Source organism: Malania oleifera, chromosome 8, assembly GCF_029873635.1.
Source record: "Malania oleifera isolate guangnan ecotype guangnan chromosome 8, ASM2987363v1, whole genome shotgun sequence".
In the NCBI taxonomy this organism is placed as follows: domain Eukaryota; kingdom Viridiplantae; phylum Streptophyta; class Magnoliopsida; order Santalales; family Ximeniaceae; genus Malania; species Malania oleifera.
In genome coordinates, this window is record NC_080424.1 from 27,818,381 (window position 1) to 27,845,082 (window position 26,702).

General features: G+C 36.4%; 1 protein-coding gene across 4 annotated transcripts in view; it reads right to left on the bottom strand.

Annotated features, from left to right (window-relative positions):
• Positions 1–26,702, bottom strand: part of LOC131162045 (small glutamine-rich tetratricopeptide repeat-containing protein 2) — a 63,507-nt gene that overhangs the window by 18,153 nt on the left and 18,652 nt on the right. For all 4 annotated transcript variants that reach the window (XM_058118153.1, XM_058118152.1, XM_058118155.1 and 1 more), the window contains exons 5-6: positions 14,340–14,406; positions 10,139–10,238 (exon numbers count right to left, since the gene is read on the bottom strand). In XM_058118153.1, the coding sequence (XP_057974136.1) occupies positions 10,139–10,238; positions 14,340–14,406 (167 nt within the window). The remainder of the gene's footprint in view (positions 1–10,138; positions 10,239–14,339; positions 14,407–26,702) is intronic.

Genomic DNA, 26,702 nt, shown 5'->3' on the forward strand with positions numbered 1-26,702 from the left:
TTTGACTTCTGTTTTGTCCACTTTTAAAGGTTATTAAGTGTTCTTCTGTCTTCTTAAAGCAAGTATTCATTATACTAAAATCATAAGATATAGCAAAATCTAAGATCATCTCCCCAGACTCATTTTTGTCTCCATATCCATATCTTCTATGTATCCTCTCATAATTTTTATTTTCTCTTCCAACGTGCCCATTCAAATCTCCTCCTATAGATACTTTCTCAGTCCCTGGTATGCCTTGTATAATACTATCCATATCTTCCCAAAATTGTCTCTTTAAGATTTTCTGCTAAGCCGACTTGAGGAGCATAAGCACTAATGATATTTATTATCTCTTGTCCTAATACCATCTTGATTTTTAAAATTCTATCCCCTACTCTAGTTACATCCACAATGCTATCTTTTAAGTTTTTGTCTATAATAATGCCTACTCCATTCTTATGTCTTTCTTTCTTTTCCAGTGTACCAAAGTTTAAACTTGATTTATCAATTTCTATAGCTTTCTCCCCCACCCACTTAATTTCTTAAAGGCAAATTATATTAATTTTTCTTCTGATCATTATATCCACAATTTCCATGCTTTTACCCATAAGCGTCCCTATATTCCAAGTTGCTAATCTAATACTAGTTTCCTCCAATATCACTAAACTTTAAATCCACTTTATCCAAAAGAGTTTGAGCTTCTAACTCCTCCTTCAGAATATCCTCCATTGGTGTAGGCAAAATTCCATCCCTATGTTGTACCACATTCGCCAACCCATCATTATCAAAAATAGAAACTCCCTCCAAACCTTCCAACGGGGGTGGATGAACAAAAGATAAATCCCCTATTTCATCACAGGAGTCAAAAACATATCCACATTGATCTCCTATCTCGTCCACGAACAAAACCCCACCACAATCAAAATCGCTATTAACATTACTTTTTACTTCTGAAAAATCCCCCCATTTCTTTACCCACTTACCTTTTCTAATCTCAATAGAACCTCTGGCATTTTTCTTAAATTGAGGAACTTCCACAATGCTAAACTCTCCTTTAAAATCTCTCCTTAATACCTTTGTCATAAGACTCGCTAGAATTTTCTCTCTTATCTTCGAATACATGTTTCATTTCAACACATGAACAAGCTGCCTTTCGACGAGCATAAACCTTATTACCTTCAAATTTATCAGTCGGAATATAAACGACAATCATCATTCCTCCCACAAACCTGCTTTTTTTCACTTTACACCACATTTTTAAAACTCTATTGGAGTAGATGTAGATTTATCACAACAGTCTTGAACCAAATCTAGTTTTCTAACATCTGGAACTTCCTCAAACTCTTGCTCAATTTGATTCATATTCTTAATAACTATAGGTTGAATAAAATTTCTATTAGTTGGACGTTGAATGAGAATTCTATTGCCAGAGGGTACATCTTCCTCCTTCCCAATACTCATCTTCTGAGAAGTGGGAGCAATACTTTGGGCATGTCTATTATCTAGAGCCAACATAGCAATATTAGAGGCCTTAATTTCTAAATCATATGTCTGGTTATCACCAAGACCCTTTTGTGAGGAGCCCATATAAGGATAACCTCCTTTTGGATTCAAATTGATGCTCGTATCAACAATTCCTAAACACTGGGCCTTTTCAAATAATTGAACCAAATTAGTTAAAAAAGAAATACTCCCTTTTTTCAATTACTAGAGTAGGTCCAAAATGAAGAGCATGCATCCCAGACCAATTCTCTTCACTACCTCCTCCCCGAATGCAGCCCTAGCTGCCTCTCTAATCGTTTCTACTCCATTGCAAACCCTAGCTTCCATCTCCCACCCATCAATCAAAGCCAACTAAGTTGCAATTGCCTTAGGTTCATTCTGATGCAACTCGTCTCCATACAAATGACACAACTCTTGTTTTCCAACCTTCTTGTATTATGGAATAGGCTTGACTACGACAGCCATCACCATCATGATTTTTGCCTTCCAACACCACCTGACTTCACAATCTGTGCTGTGACAAGCTATCTACACCAACACTCCCAATTTCCTCATGAAAATCCTTTGTTGTCTTGCAAAAAACACTCGTGGAGCTTTTTTCACCCTAAGGACTAAAAACTAAAAACTTATTCCCTTTCCACCCAACCCTAACTCCAAAAACTTCCCTAACTTCGTCCATTTAATCAACATCCAGAGTTTCGTGATAGCCAATCGAACAGATCGAAACCCTTTTTTGCGTGCAACTGAAAGTAGATATTCCATCAATGAACACAGCCTCTCCGGAAAACCTAACCCACCTATTACAAGAGACATTGTTCTCAACCACAAGCAAGGACACGAACCCTTTGACCTTGCCTACTCACAAATTGAAGGATTTACCATTGATCTAGATCGATCATTTCAGCATCAACCAATGCAGAAACTTCCATGGCAACGAGTGCACAAAGGGGAGAAAGGAGTTAGCGAGAGAGAGAAAGAAACATTCATCTTATTTTGATGCTCTGGGCCAAGAGATAATAAACGTCATTGGTCATTAGCGTGTATGCTCCCCCACAAGGCTTAGTAGAAAACCTTAAAATACAATTTTGGGAAGTTATGGATAGTATTTTACAAAGGATACTAGGATATGAAAAAGCATTCATAAGAGCTTATCTAAATGGACACATTGAAAAGGATAATAAAGGTTATGAGAGGATATATAGGGGCAATGGATATGGAGATAAAAATTATCTCGGCGATATGATCTTTAGATTTTGCCATGTCATATGATCTTGTTGCAATGAATACCTACTAAAAGGAAAGAGAAGAACACTTTTTTTTCTTATCTTCACTTATTCTCTTTACTTTTCCTTTTTTTTTTTTTTTTGCCTAGCAAGAGAAGAACACTTAATAAGTTACAAGAGTGGACAAAATAAAAGCCAAATAGAATTTTTCTTAACTAGGAGAAGAGATTGTTTATAATTTAAGGACTATAAAGATATCCTCGGTGAAAATATAACTACACAACATAAAGTTTTAGTATTAGATGTATGTACTAAAAAAGGAAGGGAAAGAGCAACATAAATCAATGCAAGAGAACTAGGTAGTGGAACCTAAAGGTAAAAAATATAGTAAAATTTAAAGATAAAATGATCAAAGAGGGTGATTGGACAATAGAGGCCAAGATAGATGTGAACATTCCATTGAATAGGATGATTAGCTTTATTAAAAAGATAACGAAAGAGATTTTTGGGGAATCTAGAGGAAAATTCTTGGCAGTAAATGTAGAGACCCAAACCAAGAAAATAAAGGAAAATAAATAAAAGAAAAGGGAAATAAATAAAATAAAAAGAAAAGCAAGAAAAAGGAATGGAGAGGGTTTGGTACAGGACCAAACCGTCGACGGTTTGAGGCCATCTCAGAAAACCGTCGACAGTTTCGTACAGGGGCAGCATACCTATAAATACTAGTCAGGTCATTTTTTTTAGAAAAATCATTTCCCTCTCTCTAAGCTCCAAACCTCTCTCTCTCTCTCTCTCTCTCTCTCTCTCTCTCTCTCTCTCTCTTCTACGCTCACCCGAAGCCGCTCTCGCTCCCCAAACGTCCTTCTCATCTCTCTCGGGTTGCCGAATCAGTTTCGGCATTTAGAAAAGCTTGGGTTTCCATCTCCCGATCATTTTAGGCATATTTTCAGGATCAAGTAAGGGGAATAAATTATGCTAGCTTTTTATTAAAATTGAACAGATTAAACTGTCGTATATGGACATATGAATACTATGTATGATTTCTAAATAATTCAGGGATATAGAAATGAGGTTTTTGGCTTATTATATGTATTTCTGGGAAAGCTAAAGTGAGTAGGGTTGATCATACCCTAGTTTTCATTAAAGTATATTGAGTATAACATGGAATGATTTCTTCGGTCAAGTTATTAAGTAATGGCATGACATTCAAATCGTGTGGCATAGGATTAATTCTTCATAATGAACTGGTCGTGATTACTATGGTAAATGAATTGATATGTTTGGATGCTTTGTTTGTGTGGTTATTTATGTATTTCACAATATAAAGTTGGCAGGCATGAGGAGTTCATTATATTGCCTCTAATATAAATCGCGATATAACCTTGGCAAGATATGAGAAGGTCATTATATTGTCATTTATATAAAGGGGGTAAAACGTTGGCAATGAATGAGGAAGTCGTTTTACTGATTTACCACGGATAGGTCATTGTAAAAGTGTAACAGCTGTTTGTTGTGAAGTATGTGCTAAGAACGACGGGGAGGGATGCTCAGTACATAGAGGAAACGATGGGGAGGGATGCCCTGAGAACCATGGGAAGTGAAGTATATGTGTAGTATCCCGTGTGGATGTGAATGAAATGTATTGTGATTGTGGATGTGTTGTGGTATTACGTATAATACTTGTAAGCAGACTTCTGTGTTATGATTAATGATGTATGTGTGAGTACAATTTATGAGTGTTCTTATAGTTGTTAATTAATAAACGAGTATATTTTGTATACGCTAAAACTCATGTTAGTCACACACTGGTAATAATTTATTCCATCCTTACTGAAAAATGTCTCACCCCATTACACAACTCATTTTTTAGGACCTTCGTGTGATCGAGCTTAGCGAGCTTAGGGCAGGGTCGATTAGCATAGCGTAGTGTAGTGTGAGTGTTTGTAAGAACTTAAAGTCTTTAAGTTTATGTTGTTTTAAAATTCTGGTTATGTAATATAGACAGATGGAAATTCCTTTTTGGTTGTGTAATATAGTACTCTGGTATTATATTTGAGGATGTTTAATTATATTCTGCTGCTTGGATAATATTTATGGTATCAGAGATAGGTGAATGGAACGCATAACACCCCGGGCCCCACTAGGCAGGTTCGGGGCATTATAGTAAAGGAAGTTGGTGCAAGGATCAAGATGTTTAAAAAGTTGTAAAGATAAAATAAATTTGGTATAAAACATGAAATAATTATAGAAGATTATTAGCTCAATTAAAAAGATATCAAATGAGATTTTAGGTGAATCTAGAGGAAGATTCTTGGCAGTAAAGAAAGTTGGTGCAAGGATCAAGATTTTTAAAAAGTTGTAAAGATAAAATGAATTTGGTATAAAACATGAAAAAATTATAGAAGCATTGAAAACCTTGAAATGTATTAAAAAAAAAAAAATGCAAAAAAGGTCTTGTAGTGATGCTAAACATAGAGCTTATGACAACCTATGTGCTAGACAAGATACAAAAGAAGGGGAAACGGACTTATATAAACTTGCAAGAGATAGAGAATGAAAGTACCAAGGATTTAGATAATATAAAATGTATAAACGATGCGGATTACAATGTCTTGGTTAAAGAAGAGACATTCAAGAGAGGTGGCAAAGAACCTTTAATAAGTTGTTTAATAAAAATCAAATTGAAAGCTTAAACTTAGAAGTGACAAATGAGGAATAGACTAAAAAACAATGATTTATTCACAAACTTAGAGTTACCATAGTTAAGATGACATTAAAAAAAAATGAGAAGTGAGAAATCTATAGGACTAGATAACATCCCAATCAATTTTTGGAAATTTCTAGGAGATAATGGAAGTATATGGTTAACTAATTTATTCAACACTATCATAAAAATCAAAAAAATTCCAGATGAATGGAGGAAATGCACATTAATACCTATATACAAAAACAAAGATGATATTCAAAATTGTAATAACCATCACAGAATTAAATTTATGAGTCAAAATAAAACTGTGGGAAAAGGTAATTGAACAGCGAATAAGATTAGAAACGAGGGTCTCAAAGAATCAATTTGGCTTTATGCCTAGGAGACTGAGAACAGAAGTGTTTTACCTTTTAAGAAGATTAATAGAAAAGTTGAGGGAAAAGAAGAGGCACTTAAATATAACTTTTATTGACCTAGAGAATGCCTATGATAATTTATCTAGGGAAGTTCTATAGTAAGTTTTAGGAAAGAAGGGAGTATGTAGTAGGTATATTAAGGTCACTAAGGATATGTATTATAGAGTAAGTACTTGCATTAGGATTGCAGTAGATGAGTCTAGAGAATTTTCAATCATAATACGTGTACATTAATGTTCCACTTTGAGCCCCTGTCTTTTAGCTTAAGCGATTGACAAGTCATTACGAATATCTGAAAAGTGATCTCATGTTGAATGTTGTTTGCAGATGCTAATGTTTTAATTGATGAAAAATAACAATGGACTATAATCTAAAATAGAACTAAGGAGAGAAGATTTAGATTCTAGAGGTTTTAGGATAAGCATAAACAAGATAAGATGTATGAAATGTAATTTTAGCCATGTAGAGAGTTATACCAAAGATTAGATTAAACTTGATGGTCAAGAAATTAATAGCACTACTTGATTTCAAAACATTGGATCTATTATGCAAGCAAAAGGGGAAATCAAAGAGGATGCAATACAGAGTTAAGGCAAGTTGGATAACATAAAAGGGTGCCTTGAGCGTGTGTTGTGTGATCATAGAAGACCCTTAAAATTAAAAAGAAGGTTCTATAGGGCGGGTACAAGACCAGTCATGCTTTATGGATTGGAATGTAGGGCAACTAAGCAACAACATATCCAACAGGTAAAAGCTTTCCTAAATGCAAATGCTAAGGTGGATGAATGATATAGCATCGGAGCATAAATTAAAACGAAGATATTCACAATAAGTTAGGCATAGCATGGTATAAGATAGTATTAGAGAGGGATAGCTTACATGGTTTGGGCATATGAAACATAGGCCAAATAGTGCACCGATGAGGAGGAATGAGCTAGTTGTTGTTACAAGTATTAGAAGGGATAGAGGTAGACCTAAAACAACAACCTAAAACAACATGGAATGAAATAGTGAGGAAGGATTTACTAGCTTTTAAGCTGGCCAAGAAAAGTGCCCTTGATCGTGTGAATTGGTAGAAAATAATTCATGCAGCCAACCCCACCTAGTGGATCTCAAATCTTGTTGTTGTTGTTGCTGTCGCTGGTTATGCATAGAAATTGGACTGTTGATTCAGTATATAAAATCAATTTTTACATTTTTATAATGTAAAAGTCTGAATTATAAATCCAATTTTATTAGTTTTTAATAAAAAATAATAAATTAACACTCTATTTGGTTGGAGAGATGGAAAGAAAGGAAAGAAACCTTTTGGAAAAAAGAAACTTTCTGCTGCTTGTTTGGTTCATTGAATAAAGCTGGGATAGATACCTAAAGAAAGAAACATAAGTCAACTACAACAACAACAACAAACCAACCCTTAGGTCCCACTAGGAAGGTCAGCAACATGAATCCATTTCCACCAATTTTTTAATTAAAAAAAATATAAATTAACACTCTATTTGGTTGGAGAGTGGTGGAAAAAAAGGAAGAAACATTTTTTTAGGAAAAAAGAAACTTAATGTTTGTTTGGTTCATAGAATAACACAGGGATAGATACCTAAAGAAAGAAACATAAGTCAATTGCAACAACAACAACAATCCAAGCCTTAACTCCCACTAGGTGGGGTCAGCTACATGAATCCACTTCCACCAATTTGCACAATTGAGGGCATTTTCCTCGGCCAACTTCAGAGCTACTAGACCCTTCCTCACCATCTCATTCCATGTTATTTTAGGTCTACTCCTATTCCTTCTACTACAAATAATAGTGACTAGCTCACTCCTCACTGATGCCCAAACCAAACAAAGGTAAACTATCATTTCCATCTTTTTGAGTAGTTTCCCTCCATTTCTCTGCAATTCTCTCATATTTGGGGAAGAAAGAAAGAAAGTGCCCCTCTTCCCCCTCTTCCTAACCATTTTTTTCTCCTCTCTCTACTCTTTGCCAACCAAACAAGAAAAGTGGAGAGATCTATTTCCTTTTTCTTCTCTTCTCCATTTCTTCCAAACCAAATGGTAGGTAAATTCACTCATCTAGCGAAAAAAAACACACACACACACACAAATGCATCTGGGTTCATTGAAAATATAACTTGTTTTGTGAAAAAAACAGAAGAGCAGCTCAAGTTTATCAAAGATTCACTTGTTTTGCACAAGAATCTAGAGAGAAGTGCAATTGTCCATGGCTTCATGTAGCTGCGGGCACTAACTGACTCTCTTGTTAAACATAGTAGTTAAATAGTAGATTTAGTTGGGGAATCAATAAGGGCTTTGAATATGATAACAAAGAACATATGGAAATAAAGAGCAATTGATAACATTGACAAGTAATAAATATTGCTTGTCCCAAATACTTCTACTTTTACACCATGGAAGCTCCACCAAGAATTGGCAGTGTTGAATTATTGGGAAGACTGCCATTCAGGTCAAATCAAATTTTCTAACCATCAAAAAATTGCCTGCTTTCCAAGTTGCTACTTCTCGTTGGAACAAAGAAAGAGAATGCACCAATGTATTTAACATGGCAATGAATGTAATAATGTATCAAACACCAATATGAAACATTTGATGATACTGATAAAGGAAGCAGGCAACTACAGAGAAAGGAGATCGGAGAAAAAAATGAGTTTGTATTTCATTGATCATTCAATTGGAATTGAAGGACAGATTTTTAAAATTACTTAATTCCTAGAACTTCTTAGTATTTATAAAGAATGACATGAGAATGGGATGATGATTGCAGAGGGAAGGCAGATGAATGCCCATTCCTTTAGCTTGGAGAATCTCATTCCAAGAGAATCGCAATTCTGGCATCAATTCATATACCAAATGATGGGAAGGAATTGGTCCCAGAATCATGATTACAAGCCCACCTTAATTCCAAATTTCAACCCAGCCAAGCATGACCATACAATTACACCATCAATCATGATATATTTTTACTGCAGAACATGCTGCAGTCCAGCAAAATAGTACTAGTACCCCCTGCATTACTGACAAACCTGAGGAGATGTTACTTGTAGTTACTTTTTCCTCTTTACCACACTATTCACTCTCATCATCTTCCACCACTAAGTCATTACAAGTAGGATGTGCTAGCAATACAACCCTTATATCCATCCATAAAAATATGTCAATCTCGTCAGTTGTAATCTACTCCCTGAAGTTTAGATTGCGGCAGTTCTAATTTCAACTTCAAAATCAGAATATTTAAAACAAATCTTCACAAAAGAGTTAAAGACATTGCAACTTTTATCCAATATATGCAGTCATTCAGTGTCTTCGTTCTACAATCCTTAGCTTGAAGGTTACCATATTGTTCTGAATAGAAACATATCACACATAGACTTCTCAGCTTCATACTTGCCTGCTGTCACGGACAGCTCATAGTGTTTTGTTGTATCCACAATATTATAAGCTGCTGAAAGCAATGGTACATTACCAAAAGATGCAACCAGCAGTTGTAGGGAAGAAGTACACCCTTCAAAATGGTAAGGGTGCATTAAATTACACAGGTTGTGCCAAGCAAAGAAGCAATAGGTCTTTCTTGACCAATTAATAAACATTTTTGGGTTCTTAAAATACACTTACTCTAACTTGTTATACATATATTTTGGACAGCCCCAGGCTTTATGGGAAGGTCTCCAGCATCATATAATAATCCTCAATAGGATTATTTCCAAAACTGTAGCTCCTGTACTCTAGGAAACATGTCCAAGTTTTTTTTATCCAGGGACACCAAAACAAGCATATGGTAGTCTTCTCTATAAGAAATTATCTTGCCTTTCTCTGCGCAAGAAATCACCACAAAATCACCTTAAAGATTTATAAACTCTAACAGTTGCTTAAGGCTTCTAAAGAATAGGGACCAAGTTAGCAAGATGCCATCACATATGAGCTATCATAAGGTACATAAATAAATGAATCAGAGTTTCATAATATGCAAGGCTTAAAAATGCATTTAACCTTAGCCATTGTTGTAAGCTATAAAACGTAAGCCATTGACCAGAGAATAAGATTCCCCCCATACAGTAAAATTTTAGGGCAGAAAGAAATCATATAAAGAAAATTTGTGATGATAAATTTATCTACAAAAATTTTTTAAAAGTGATGAATTCTAAGTTTTTCCTAGTACAGTCTCTTCAGCTGTATAGAATTTTCAAAATATTGGTCATATACACAAAACTAACTGTTTTGGTACATCCAATACCAAAGCATCTACATTTGTAGCAATAATCAATGACAATTGGTTTTATAAAAACTTAACACACCTGTTACAGTAGTAAACAGCATTATTTTCACAAAGCGCAACAGCACAACTGTACAGTTCAATTGCATCAGGATACAGCTTTAACTGCATGGCCCTGTTACCTGAAATAAAGACAATATTACACAATTCAATCATATCATACATGGCCTAAAATCACATTATTGAACATCAAACAATTAATAGAGCATGAAAAAAATGATTTGGGAATTGGATTTGGGAGGAGATGAGGTTATTTTTTATTCTCGTTTGATTGCAAATGAGATTACTAATTTGGTTTCCATTCTCTTTTTCATAGGAGGATTTTTGCAGGCCTATGATTAAGGGTTTAGATTGGAATCACATTTCCAGGGATGAAAAAAGTTGGTTAGAAAGGCCTTCTGAGGAAGAGGAAGTTAAGGCAACTGAGTTTAGGATGTAACGGGATATAGCTCCAGGTCCAGGTGGGTTCAATTTGGCCTTTGTTTTTTCAAGAGTGTTGGGATGTGGTTACAGTGGATTTGTTTTAGGTCTTTAATGAATTTTATTGTAAGGGATTCTGAGCAAGAGCATTAATTCTGCTTTCATCTCTTTGGTGCCTAAGAGGAATAGATCTATTAAAATTGCTGATTCTAGGCTGATTAGTTTAGTGACTATGCGTGTAGCGTGTATAGATCACTGCTAAATTACTAGCTAATAGGTTGAGTGTGGTGTTAGATGATACAATTCCTGAGGCTCAGAGTGCACTTGTAGGGGGTCGACATATTGTGGATGCTTTATTGTTTGCTAATAAGGTTGTAGAGGAGGTTCGTAGGAAGAAGGAGAAGGGCATTGTTTTGAATTTGAATTTTTAAAAAGCTAATGATAGGGTTAGTTGAAATTTTTTGGATAAGGCGTTGGCTAGAAAAGGGTTTGGGGAGAGATGGAGGACTTGGATAAGGGGTTGCTTGTCTAATGTTTTTTCTCAATTATTGTGAATGGAGAACCTAAATCTTGGTTTAGAGCATTGAGAAATGTTAGGCAAGGGGATTCGTTATATCCTATTTTGTTTCTTTTGGTTGTTGATACTTTGGGTAGAATGGTAGAGAGGGCAGTTGATAAGAATTTAGTTAAAGGGCTAGAAGTGGGTCAAAAGTGGGTTTGAGTGTCCCATCCTCAGCTTGCTGATAATACTCTATTTGTCATTCGTATCATTGAGATTCTGTTTTGAATATTTTGAAAAGTGGTATAGCAGCCATCAATTTGACATTTAGTAGGTCACGGGAGTTGGCTCTGTTAGTTTATTGTGGTCTTTTAGATTGGCCCTCGTCTAATCTAGGTCTCTGTTTCTTGGGGATCCAGTGGTGGAGAAAGCCTCTAAGCATTTGTATGGGTGGAAAGGTGTGTTATTTTTTTTAGGGGGTCACATTACTCTTATCCAGGCTTGTCTTGCTAGTATCCCTCTTTATTATTTGTTCGTTTTAAGGATTCCAGTGCGGATAGCAAGTAAAATTGAGAAGATCATGCGAGATTTCCATTGGTTGGAGTTGGGGATAAGAGAGATAACCTTGTTAGCTGGGAGACTGTTTATAGGTCTAGTTTGGAGGGCGCGTTTTGGGTCTTGGTAAATTGGTGTCTATAAACACTGCTCTTTTGGCTAAATGGTTATGGTGTTTCCCTTAAGAGGAGTCTCTCTCCCTAGCATAGAATCATTAAAAGTAAATTTGGCATGCATGTAAATAGTTGGGATGCTAATTAGGAATGAGATGTTCTTCAAAAAGCCCATGGAGATGTCTTTCTTAGGTCTACCCCCTCTTTATTCCTCACACTATGTTTGCCTCAGGTATGGTTTTCATATTCATTTTTGGGAAGACTTCTGGGAGGGTAATGCTGCTTTATCATATTCTTTTCCTCGTCTTTATCATCTGATCTCAGGCCATAATGAAGTTGTTTCCTTCTTTTTGATTTTTGAAGGTCATTCACTTTCTTGAGACTTCAATTTCCGTAGAACTCTTAAAAGAGAAATTACAATGAAAGCGAACAAGAAGTCCACCCCCAAAAAATAAAATAAAATGAAAGGAAAAAAAAAAAAAACCAGGGAACCCTCCCTTCAATCCTTTTATTTCATAGTTCACCAAACTCTTCAAGTTAGCTAACTCCCTTTGGCCCTGTTTAGCTCTGTTTTTACACCCATTAAGATGCACTTCATTTCCCCCAGGATCACAAAACATTAAATCTAATTTATCCATGAGATCTTGAACTTCAAAATCCTTCCTTGAAATCTCCTCCATTGGTGTTGGTAAAATACTGCCCTTGTGCTCCAGCTCATTTACCAAATCATCATTTTCAAATAGAGAGACCCCCTCCAATACTTCCAAAGGGGATAAGGATGGGTGTATATATGATAAGTCCCCTGAACCATCATTGGATTTGGAAACATAATCATATTGTTCTAATTTCATCCAGTAGTAAACCCCCCACCACAATCAAACTCACTAAGACCACCGCTTTCATTATATAATAAATCCCCCCACTTCATTACCTCCTTTCCCTTGCTAACTCCATCACAAGAATTGCTCGTCTTTTTCTTAGCGTTTATGTCTTCCACAATAACTCCCCTTCTAAATTCCTCTTTAAAATCTTTGACATTACCTCACCAAAGTGCTCTCTTTTTGCTATGACAAATTTTTCATATCTGCACCCATCTGCGCAATCTTCTAACGAGCATAAATCTTGGGACCCTTAGATCCCTTTACCTTAAGGTCTGAAGCATCACATATCCTACCCAAAACACCATCACTTTTGTAAACCTTTGCTGCAGCATCCTCTTGATCCAGAACACAATCATGGACCAAAACTCCAGAATTGTTTGAAACAAGACTTCCTTCATCACCTCTTTCTATTTAACCCTTTCAGTGCAGTTGCTTCTTTCTGATGAATTTGGCAAATCCTCTTGGCCATCAATAATCTGCTTTGAAACTGAACATTGCAAGGTATGGTTTGTACCAGGGATCTGCTTGGTAGACAGCATACCTGTTATGTCCCTTGTCTGACTACACCGATTAATGGGAGAATTCTTGGTTTGAAATGCAGGAAATTTCTGATCTTCCCCAACCTAACGTTCAACTTCTGGTAACATCTGCTATAGCTGAGAGGATCCTTCCACAACATCTTTATGCAAGTGCTCTCTCTTTGATCCATTCACTCTCAACCAAACATACTTGATCTTAAGAAACTCCATTGGAAGAATCCTCTTGGGTGCTAATTGAGAACTGAACAGTTCCTTGAACATTTACGCCATTCTCTTGGGCCTGGTCCACATTATTGGGTAATTCTTGTCCTCCCTTTGGGGTGGATAGGCATTCTTGCAATATTTCTGTGACAATTTGATTAATGCAAATATTTCCTTTCTACTCCATAGAATTATTTGGAAGGCCAAAATTCTCTCAAAGATCAAGGCTTTTATTTGGTTGGTTGTTATTAATAGAGTTAACACCAACAATCTGTTGCGAAATAGGAAACCTCTAAAGGAACTTTCTCCTGATATATGTTTTCTTCATCTTGATAGTTATCAAACAGTGTCTCATTTTCTTTTACACAGCTCATTTGCTTGGAATAAGCTTTTTGGTCTTTTGGAGAAAGATGGGTTTGTCCAAAGTCTGCAGGATTTGTTGGCCACTTCTTTTGCTGGTTTTGGTAAAGGAAGGATGCTCATGCAGTCATGCTTTGTGGATGTGTACAGTTTTCACAGTTTTACAGGGTTTATGGATTGAAAGAAATGCTCATAAATTTATGGGAAAAAAGTTGAACAAATCTTTGTTATGAGAGAAGATCCATTATTTGGCCTCACTGAAATGTGCTTCTGCCAGTTGTTTTAAAGGAGTGAGGTTTTCAGATATCCAATGGGATTGGTTGGCTTTGTTAGTCTGATTGTTTGAGTTTTGTTTTATTGTTTTTGTTTTATATTTTATTTTTTCTTTTTTCTATCTTCTGCTCTGGATGATTTCTTATTCTCCTTCTTGTACATTCTTCTTTTTCAAATATAGTCATATTCTTTTGCTATCAAAAATAAAGCAAGAAATAAAATATGCTCTCTTCCTCTCTCCCTCTCAACACAGAAAATGATAATGCTGTACAAATTGCCATTGTGATGAATCTTGTCGAGTTTCTAAAGAAAGAATACACAGATGAGTTATTGGTTCAAATGCAACCACCAGCCTAATCACAAGCAAGGTAGTGCAAGATACCTTGTGATTTTAGCATCTCAGCCAGATTATTCCGGTCAAAATTCTGGCATCCTGCTTTTTCCATCTCCTGATCAAAAAGATGATCCTTCTAATTAAGACGGTGCATGAAGGATGCATAACTTGATAATTAACAAAATCTATTAAATATGACAACCAGAAAAAGAATAATTAACATATAATATGTATACACACTCATAATACATGTCTGCTGTCAAGGATAGGAGACAACAAATTGGTGGACACCGGCTAGTATTAGACAAAAAAAACAAGCAAATAAGGAAACAAGAAAAGGGGAGCTATAATTTGAAGCACAGTTCATTATATCTGCAGTAAAATATTATGACCGAAAAAACCTTCTAAAGTGTTAAGTTTAAGGGATTTAAATAAAATAAATAGTGCCAACATATACAAATTTCATATTCTAAATGACCAAAACGGCATTCAAAAAAAGAGGAAATAAATTGGAAAATGAAACTGATAAATAATCATCCCCCTCCATCAACTCTTGACATGAGAATCCAAAGGATTAATGGATTCTTCAAGGAAACGTTAAACCCATCCAGATGCCAATCATAATCAAAATGGCAGGGGCAAGTTAGGTAAGTTGGTCTAAAAGATATGGGTTAGCAATTCTATTACAATCAAGAAATTTCCATTAGATGGATGTTTAACAATAACTAAAATGCTCCTAGAGAAGTTACAATGAAATAGGCTCCATCACTTACGTAACCTCTATTTTCTCTTCTTCCTTTTTCCTCTGACGTCTCTATAATCTTCCATTCTCTCACCTGTTTGTACCCCATTTTATTTGCTTACAATGCCATCTCACCACCTTTTGTTGCAAGGCAACACTTTTAATATCAGTAAAGAGAGATCTAATTAGGGCACTAAGTGCCACCCATGTACAAGCAAATAAAAGAGAAAGAAACAAAAAGTATAGAATCAAGGATGTGATAGGTTATCCAAGAAGTCAAGAATTGTTAGTCCCCAGCATGTGCGGCCATCTAAATGAAGTTGTAAGAGTTTTAAGCCATCTATCTTCGAGGATTGTGGGAGAAGTGGTTATTCCTAGAGCTCTAGCATTTCTATCTCTCCACACTATTGGAAAATAGCGAGTGGAATCAAGGAAAAGGCTTTTTTTTTTCCTTTCCCTGCTCATTGGTATACCATTCCATCCTCGGATTTCCTTTCCCACCGCTTCAGCAATAACACAGTGCTGTCTTGTACAAGGAGTGACCTTATTCCAAAACATGCTGGTCCAGGGGCAGTGGAGAAATAAGCAGTCTATAATTTCAGCATCTTCTTTGTATAAAAAGCATCTATTAACAAAAGTGAAACCCCTTTTCTAAAGCTTATTAAGAATGAGGATCTTCATTAAATTTCCCCCCCCCCCCCCCCCCAGCACTCGCACATGCAATGGATGGCGGTGTTGTGATTGATTGGCACATGAGTTTTCCAAATAGCTTTCCACGGGAAATTAAGCCTGGCTTCAGAGGTGTTGCCAAGCTGCCCGTGAGGTAGCCCCCCACCCCTAGAAGATTCAATGAAGGCACATTTGACTAGTCCAATATGGACATTTTGATATAAGCAGATGTAGAAATCAAAAAAAGAATCAAGCACTCAATCATGGGTGTTTCATATAAAGGGGAAGCTCCCAATCATGGGCATCTCTCATAAAGGGCATGTTCCTAACTGTCCCATTGATGGATTCATCAGCACACTGCTCACTAAAGCATTTCTGTTGCAGGCTAGATTAAAAATAATAATTAGGAACTGAGAGGGAATGGGCCACACCAGTTGTCATGGCAAAAGAAAATGTTGTCCCCATTTCAAAATTAGAAGTAGGCAAGTGTAAAGAAATACTACAACACTTTCCAGATCAACTTCCAAATACTCACCCCATATGACTGCCTGGGTTCTTTGGATGTCCACCCATTGTCATTGAGGTTGTACTTTAAGGCAATAATCTTCATCCATAGTAACTCTCTCTTGTTCATGAATCACCAAATCCTTTTACAAAGGAGGGGCTTTATTGAAAAGCATAAGAGATTGAACCCCAAGCCAACTCTTGGAATTGATTACCAAACAACTTTACTTCAAGTTGCAAGACAACACTTAACCTCAAGGATTTTGCTAGCCCCAAGGTTTCATACTAAATTTGATGATGACAAAACATTTGTGGTGATATAATACTTTTGCTCAAGTGTTGTCTTCAAAGGTGCTATTGAGAGTACCTTCACGACTTGTTGATAAGGTTTGCCATACACATTTGAAACTTTCATCGACTACAACTTGCTTTAAGTTGATTAATTAAATTGGGCAAGTTCATTCTTCCTCTTAGTTTATGACTTTACCTAAAAGTTTAAGCTATTAGGTTGTGGAACAACAATATCAAGCTTTAAAACGTCAACACACATGCAGCCCAATAGCACGTGGAGAGATAAACAATGATAAATAACACCCATTATAGGAGATACAATAATTTTAAATGTTGGCAACAAGACTATAACCCAAGACCTTTTGCTAACCATCTCTAATATCATATTAGATTACCACTTTACCTAAAAGCTTAAGCTGTTAGGTGGTGGCCCAAGGAGGACAATACCTCACCAAAGTTAAGCTTGAGACAATTACATTTGGTATCAAAGCCACCTTAGGATACTATCATGTGGATGAATCCTACATAAAGTTGTGGGCCACTCTGATGAGGGTGTCAAAGATCCGACAGGAGAGCATGTCCCAAATTAGATGTGTACTAGGAAGATCTTGGGGTTATAAAAATGGTTTGGGCTTCAACTATGTGAGGCACCTTCTATAGGACAAACCTGTGAGGCCGGCAAGCCAAAGCGAACAATACCTCACTGAAGTTGATCCCAAGACCACTACATTTGGTTATTCAGTTTATGGAGGGCTTAAGATTAATGAATTTGATTTGAACATATTTTCCCTATCTCCCTATATGTCTCTCTTCCTTTCTTCCCCTGCTCCTCTTTTCTCCAACAGCTGATCTCCATTAGTTGGTATTAGAGTCAAAAGGTCCTCTCCCAACTTCTACCCTTCACTGTCCTCATTTTGTTTCCCATCCTTCCCCTTTGGTTCTCTCTCCACCAGCCATAGGTAACAAAAGCAAACAGTGATTATTATCCAAAAAAAAAAAATCATGAGGTATAGACAACATCAACAACATCATGCATGCCTCCCTTGAAGCTCCCAATCTACTTCACTACTTCTCATCATGCCACTGTCACAAAACTGGCACATCTGTCCATTCCCATCACTGTCTTCTCACTCTGCCATCTTGTTGGGGCATTGTCGCATGTCCACACCCACAATGTTGGTGCACACCTGGCAACCACTCCTTTCACAGCTCGATTCCTTGAACTTGTTTCCTTCCCGCCGCTTAAGCTAGCTAGCCAAAACCCTCCCCCACTAAGGTTTAGGGAAGAATTAGGGTTAAAGAATTTGATTTGAACATGTTTTCTTGATATCCCTTTCTCCCTTTCTCCCTTTCTCTCTTTTACTTTCTTCCCTCTTCTCTTTCTCCAGCAGATAATCTCCATTAGTTTGTCATTTTGCTTTGAAGTCAAAATGTCCTCTCCCATCTTCTACCCCTCACCCTTCTCATTCTGTTTCCATCCTTGCCCTCTGGTTCCCCCCCTACCTGTCAAAAGTAACAGCTGCAGACGGCCATCAACAACATCGTGCACATTACCATTGACGCCCCAATCTGCTTCACTACTTTTTGACACCTTACCATCATAAGACTGGCACAACTGTGCAATCCCATCACTGTATTCTCACCCTGCTGTCACGTTGGGCTGCCGTCACATGCCCACATTCACAATGTTGACCACACCTAGGCAAGCACTCCACTCCACTCCACTCAAAGCTTGATTCCCTGAACTTGGTTCCCGTTTGTGCCACCTAAGCTAGCAAGCCAAAAGCACACTAGTCACCACAGATACTGCCACAGCGCTGGATGCATGGTCTTAAATTTCCACAAAATTGGAAATTTCTTTTGAAACTTCTGCTTTCACCGCCTTCAAAACCATGGCAGCCAATTTCCATTTTACAAAATTCCCACTGAAATTTCCACAATCACACAAAATTTATTTAAGTCTCAAATATTCAGCAACATTTTTTTTTAAATTTCCTTGATATTGAAATTTGAGATTCCAAAGTCCAAACCCAAATCAAAATTTCTCTCTTAATTTATCTTATTCTTTTTTCTGTTGAAACTAAATATTATTACAAGGACATAAATAGCTTTCAAACTTTTGAAATAATGATAAGCAATAAATTATCTTTATTTATATAATAGACACTATTTAACTGATTTATGTATTTTATTATCTTTTAAAACAAAGAAATTTTGTTAGAAATCCCATGCTTTGCTGCATATTTCCATCATTCCTTAAAATCAAGATAAACGAAACATAAAAATTTCCATACTTTTGAAGCCTTGAAATTTCAGTTGAGATCAAAATTTAAGACCTTGCATCGAAAGATCAGAGCACCAAACAAATCCAAATGTAGAGACCACTACACTAACCTTGCCAAACCATGCTTGAGAAGACTGCTTAAAACCATAAATAACCTTATGCAACCTGCGTACTTTACCATCCTCCTCCTAAGCAACATACACAAAAGGTTGCTCCATGCATACCTTTCTTGCAAAACTTCATACAAAAAGGCACTCTTCACATCCAATTGGTATAAGGGCCTATTGAAATTAACTACTACGAGATCAATACCCCAATATAATTTAGTCAAGCAATAGGAGAGAAGGTCTCAAAATAATCAATACCATATGTTTCGGTGTATCCCTTCGCAAACAATAGAGTCGAGCCGTCAAGAAGATATTTGATAATTAGACCGAATGACGTCAAACCAACTTCTCCTTAAAAGAAGGAAGATCCACCTAGTCTCATGTTCCTTGAGGGGTCAAGGCATCCATTCTATATCCATTGCATGCTTTGACCCACAGTTAACAAGCCCTTTAACATGTGAGGAAGGGTTACAAACAAAATAGACGAGGCAAGAGACTGCAAATAACTATGAAGGTGAAGAATTGAAACATAAGGATAAGCAACTAAGGACTGTCAAGTACATGTTCAATGAGCAATGCGCAAATACAAACACTTTGATGGATCTCCCAAACCAAAAGTCAAAACAAGGATTAGTAAAAGAGGCAACTACATGGTGGCAGTGATGTCTACTCTTACTTTCCTTCATTCGTAAACCCTCAAATAGTTTCTCTAGTCTCTAACTAATTGATTTAGATGAGGAGGAGAAGATTTCTCAAGGGGTAACAATAGGAATTGGAAGATCAACACACAATGTGGGATAATAAATCATTAGAGGGACCTAAAATAGATTCACCCAAGGAAGAAACTTCATTAGAGAAATAAGGTGTCCCTTCAAAAAAGGTAACATTTGCACTAACATATTTCTTGCAAGTGTAGGGATCATAACTATGGTTTTAAAAGACGAACAAGTGATCAACCCAGTGACGTCACTCAAAATGAGAAATCAACTTGAACATGAAAAACTTTTTTTTTTTTAGTTTTTTTAAAGTGACAAATGACCCAAACAAGCGTACCACTCATCAAGAGTAGCACCATGTAAGGGTGGCAGAACGGGTTGAAACCCGACGGGTGACCATGACCCACCCGTTTAAACCAAGTTTGAGTTTTATATTATACGAACTGTTTATAAACAGGACAACCCGGGTTCCGGTCGAGTCACCCGCATTTGCCTACTACATAAACACAGACTAACACGTAAAACCCTAATTTCTATTCCACTCTTGCACGGATGCACTCTAGTCTCCACTGCCTTGCGCCCTTGCCTGTCTATGCTGCACGCCGCACGCCCTCAAGACGGTGGTCGTTTCAGTGGTCTTTTGAAAGCTGAAGCTCGCCATCTTCCTCACAACGCTCGACATGTGGGTTGTCTGTGTGGCGTGTGTTGTGTGGGCACTACCGCATGGGCTTTGGGCAGGGCACTTGGGCAGTTGGGCTTTTATGGGTTAATTAGTAAAAGGCTTTTAAGTAGGTTGGTGGATATCTATCGGATAAACCCGACCCAACCCACAAAGGAGGCGGATATGAAAATGAAAAACCATATTCAACTCGTTTAGCAAGCGGTTGATTATAAGTCGGTTAAAACGGGTCGGATGCAGGTCGGATTAAAGGATTTTTATCCATTTTTCCAGGTCTATCTACGAGCTGTGGAGTGAGACCTCTCCATCGCCACCTACAACTCCTTCCTCTCCCCCGCCTCCTGTGTGTCCGGCGTCTTCTCTGCCGCCTCCAATGACGCCCTCTGCTTCTCCTCCCTCAACCCCTGCTTTCTCTCCGCCGCCGTCGACAACCAAATTGCCACCATCTCCTTCCTCTTCTTCCCCTCCTACCCCCTCAAATCCCTCAACGGCATCGACTCGGAGACTTAGTTGAGTCTCTTCTCTCTTTCTCTCTCTCCTTCTCTCTAGGCCAGCTCCTGAGCAAGCTCCACCTCCTGATCAGCAGCCAGAACCTCAGATTGATGCTCCTTCATGGTTCATACCATTTCATCATCAATTTACTACTTTTAGTAGTGATGTACGCTTAGGACTTCAATCTCTTAAGGAAAGTAATACTTCACTTTAGTCTAGTATCTCCTCAATTGATCAAAGACTTAGTCGTTTGGAACAATATCAAGCTAGTTCCTCACGTTATCCTAGTGATGATGCATTAGATGAGGAATCTGAGGAAGAGAAAGATGAAGGAAATGATGAAGGATCTGAAGATGATGATGCAGCTAATGCTGATGCTGATGCTTGATGTTTTTGTTGCTATGATGTGTATTTCAGTGCTATATCAGTTTTTTTGTTGTGCATCTCATTACTCTATATATATATATATATATATATATATATATATATATATATGTAATCAGTTTACTATGTTTCGAATTGTATCTCAGTTTATTTTTTTTTGTTTATGACACTATGTACAACTATGGTTCTATATGAATATTTTGTTGTATATGAATTTGTGTCTACTTTGGACTTTGCCTTATTATTTCCTTTCTCTTTTTGATTGATGTCAATAGGGGGAGAAGGATTGAGCAAAATTGAGAGTAAAGTTGCAAAGCAAAAATTGAGAAAGTTGCAAAATTGAGAATACTATTGATATACTGATATATGTTGATATATGAAATGAATATTATTGAACTGAGATCTTGCAATATATATGATATGCTGACATATGTTGATATATGAAATGAATATTATTGAAATGAGATCTTGCAATATGAACTTTCATAAAACTGAAGTTGATACTATTTGAAAAACAATCATATGGATGATTATCGTACTTTCAAAACATTGTTAAAAATATGTTTATTGTAAGGGGGAGCCTTATCAAGGTTCACTCACTTTTTCTCCTTATTTGTCATCATTAAAAAAGGGGAGATTGTTTACCTAACATGGCTTACTAATCTTATTTTGATGATAACAAAACAAAGGTAATTTAACATGTTTTGTTGAAAGTGAGGATACTTCAAGAATCAGGTTTTTTTTTAAACTCAAGTTCAAGTAATCATGAAGCTCATTGCAAGACTACGTGAAAAGGAAATGAAAGCTTAAAGGACATGAAAGCATAAATTCCAAAGATGACTTGATGAAAGCTTAGAGAATTGAAGCTTAAAGACAAGATGGACTCCGCCAATGACAAGCATGAAGATTCCAAGCTTAGAATATGTTTAAAGTCTTAAGAGAGTTTCTATGTAAGTACTTCATTCAAATGATGATATGATTGGATTCGAAGCTTATTAGGAAACTCATTGACTTAGAGACCACATTTTGCAAAACCCTGAAAATATTTTTCAAAAGTTTTAAATTACTTTGGGAAAAACAAAAGAGCAAAAAGTTTTTGGAAACAAAATGGAAAATCAGTTTTTTTTTTTTTTTTTGTTTATCCAGGTGCCTGACTAAGATGGCCCAGGCGACTGACAAATAAATAGAAGGAATTTGAGAGAACTCGAGAGGACCCAGGCGACTAACTCTTAACGACCCAGTCAACTGACACCCTACTGCCTTTGAAATTATCAGTGTTTTTAATGATCCAAGCGACTGACTCTTTGTACCCAGTCGACTGACTCTTCGAGAATTCAAATTTTAAAAATAACGAGAAGTTTCCAAAATTGAGTTTTTGAATTCTAAACATTATGAAAACTTGGGAAACACTTCAAGTCACTTGGGGAACAAAAAATACTCTTTTCTAAACATCTATAAATACCCCCCAAGACAAAGGATTCAATACACAAAAGCAATACACAGCAATCAAAGCTTCCTTGCTTACAATACTCTCAAAAACTCTCTTGCTCACACACGTGCTGAAATTCTCTACTAAGTTTTGCTGTGAAACTCTCTCAAAATTCTGAGCATATTCTGAATTCTTGCCATCAAGAAAGAAGCTCACGATGACGTACTTCTAAAACTTCAAATTCTTTCTATTGTTATTTTGAATTGAAGTATATAAAATTGTGCTTTATTGTTGTACTAATCAGCTCTTATAGAGAGTGTCATTGTACACAAAATTTTTTCTTGTTTTTGTAGACGGTTCAGGTTTTGAATCATTGTGGACCAAGCGTGGGGTATCGTTTGGAGAGGCGAACGCTAGCCTATTGAAGGAGGGATTGTAAAAGGTTACTCCTACCCATAAAGGAGTGATATAGTGGAATCCTTAGGTGTGTTGCCTAAGGCAAGGACGTAGGCGGGGATAGCCGAACCTCATAAAACTCACGGTGTCACTCTCATCCCTACTCTCATTTAATTTCCTGCTCATATAAACTGCGTGATTAGATATTTAATTTTCTGCTCATATAAACTATATGGATTGGATATTAAATAAACTGAAAATTAATTTGACTTTGAGATTGCGGAAACCGAAAGAGAGTACGTTGATTGATCAATACTAATTGCGAAAACCGTAAGGGAGTACGTTGATTGATTAATACCCAAGACTCATTAATTAATTGAAAGTTTGTTTAAATTCTAAGTTTTGGAAGAGTGATTGAAAATTTCTATTGTGCTTCATATTGAGAAATCAAGTCTATTAATACAGGGCATTTATCAGCTACATACTTAAACTCCACTTTGCATTACTAAATTGCTGGAATTATTCTTTATTGTGAATCTTGTCTCGATTATCTTGATTGGTTAAATTAAATTTCTAAAAGAAGTATTCAAATTGGAATCCTCATTCATAAAGGTTTATAACTAAATTAATTTTTTGCTGAACTTGTGCTTGTAAACCAACTTTGTATGTGTGTTTGCTGAAACCAAAAGGAGTTAAGAAAGAATTAATTAAAGAGGGTAAAAAAAATTTTTTAAATCCCAATTCACCCCCCTCTAGAAAGTACACCTTATTTTTCATTTCTGTCTTGCACAATTTCCATTGAAATCTCAATTAATCATCCGAAATTTATTGACATCTCTAAATTTTAGAGAAACTAGTCAAAATTTTAACTAGGCAATAAAATTTCCTTGGAATTCACATGACATATTTAGGAGTGAAGTGAAATTTCTCTCTTAATTTATTATATTTATTTTTATCGAAACAAAATACTATTACAAGTGCTTTTGAAATTATACAACAAAATAAATTTTCAACAACATTTTATTTAACCATTCATGTCTAAATTATCATTATTTGTATAATAAATAATATTCAAATGATTTATGAATTTCATTTGTATTAACTAAATAAGTTCAATGCACATTATCTTACAAATACATTTGATGGACATACTATATTACAACTTTTCCACCTCATACACAACATAGATGTATTTAACTTGTAATATATTAGTCCAAAAACTCACATTATTATGTTTGTTAACCATTTCTAAAGTTTCACAAAAATTCCATGCTTTACTACTGACTAATTTCCATTTTTTTTTCAAATCAAAATGGAAATTGATGTCGAAATTGAAATTTCCATACTTTTGGAACTTCAAAATTTGAGTCAAAATTGAAATTTAAGACCTTGTGCACAAGTAGTTGGAGGATCAAATCAATTTGATGGCAGCCGAAGCTCTCTCTATGGAGGCCATCAAAACCACCCCCATTCGCCACAATCAGTGCACACCAGTATTGGGAATAAATAACACAGCACTTGTGCAGAATAGGAAGTGCACACAGGCACAGTACTGCACTTTAGAACTTCAAAGATCCAGAATTTTAAGAGGTAGCTCAAACCACAAAACTAAAGTTAACAGTCCTATGAGGAATTACGTGCAAGAACAGGAAATAGAATCAATGAAGACCAAACAAAACTGCCAGAAACTGATATAAGATTGCAAGCAAGCAATCACAAACACACAATATTAAAACAGCATCATCATGCCAGAACCAGCCAGTGAACAGCAAAACAGCCACAGCAGTATACTGGAAACAAATTATAACTGCTTCACATCAGCAAACCACCACAAACAGACGCAGCATCCTACCTAGGATGCTGCATAGCCAAACCAAGATGAAAAGAGTCCCTAAACGACTCTCAACCAACTAAATCAGATTCAACAGGGGAGGGGGGGAGTAAATAATAGTGTGTCAAAAAAACAGCTCAAACAAATCAGATTTGATGAGATTAACACTCTCATAGTGCATGGTAAAGATAGAGATGGGGCAGACAAGACGAGAATAAGAGAAGAAAAGAAGAAGAAAAGCAAGAGAAAAAAGAGGTGACAGTTTCTAGAGCCTTACATACACCTTCAAGTCTGGCTTCTTATATATTAATAAGGTTAGATTAACACTTCACCTAAAAGATTAAGCTATTAGGTTGTGGACCAACAATGTATATCAAGCCTTAATGCTCCCTCGTGCATGCAGCCCATCAGCATATGGAGAGATAAACAAACAATACATAACACCCATGATAGGGAATATGATAATTTTTTAAATATCACACAATAAACGCAGGCAACAAGACTAGAACCATCCTAAGACCATGTTAGATTGCTACTTTCCTTAAAATCTTAAGCTATTAGGTTGTGGGCCAACCGTGTATATCAAGCCTTAACAAATAACAATAAAATAAGACTTGACAAAAAATACCCCACTCTGACAACCTAATTACTAAAATAACATTCTCTTCTAACAGAGACTTCCCTTCCTCCTCCCACGCACTACCCAAAAATATTAAAATTTCAATCCCCTTTCTTAAACAAATTCACTCTCACTTTTTCGGTCCAACTCATGTCCTCCCTCAAAGAGCACTTCCAAGCCACTGCAAAGGGTGACCTCCTAGACCTAGCCTCCTCATCTAACAATCCACACTCCCCGAGCCTATCCAACCCAACAATTTAAGAGAAAATGATGTTTTTGTCTCTTTAACATTTCTAAAGATCTCTTCATTCCAATGTTTCAATTGCACCTTGACATCATTCCGTCTTTTCATTAATTTAAAGCCCTCCCACCCCAAAATTGACACTCTCCTCACCGGTCTTTCCCACACTCCTAAAAGGAGAGGTGCATCAACCACATGTTCTAGAAACAAATAGGGATGGGTCCCCTTTGCATCGGGTTTGACTCTAGAAACAAAGGGCAATGGCAAATAAAGGTCTAGCAAGGTTCTCCTCCGCAAGGAACTTGTGCTCCCACATGTTGGTAAACAAGAATTTTTCTACACGAGAGGAAGCTTGTCTATCTCATGACGCCATCCAAAGAGACCATTGCTTAAAGCCAATCCAACTCCCTACTCAATTTCTTAGCCCTTTTATTATCCCCAGATCCCCCTATCCCCAACCTAACTCTCTCTCCTCTAGGATTCAAGAAAGCCAAATCTGGATCATCCAAGAGATCCTGAGGTACCTGATTATCTTTGTCATCATCTAAAAAGTACGCAATTTGGAAGACTCTTCTTCACTTGACTTCCTATGGCACAAAGGTGACTCAAAATGTGTATGAGACTCAAAAAAACTGGGATTACCATCAGAAAAGACATTATTTACGGGCCTTTGGTTATCATTTCCAAGATCCTTTTTGCCACCAAAATCAGGAAGGTGTTCGGCACAAGGAAATTATCAGCGTGCAGCTGAACTACATGTTATAAGTATCTCTTGGCATGATTTACATTGTAAATTCAAGTATTCTTGCAATGCCTAACAGCTAGTTTATAAATTGTAGTTTACAAATTCTATTTTAAGTTAATTTTTTTGTAATTTTTCTTAAGTTCTTCGTTCTTAAAATATATGTAACTTATTTACATGTTTTATCTAACTATAAAATTCTCAAAAGGCTTACAACTCAACACCGTAAGGCATACATCTCGCCTCATTAGGGTTAAAAAAAGCCTCACCTTACACCTTCGCCTT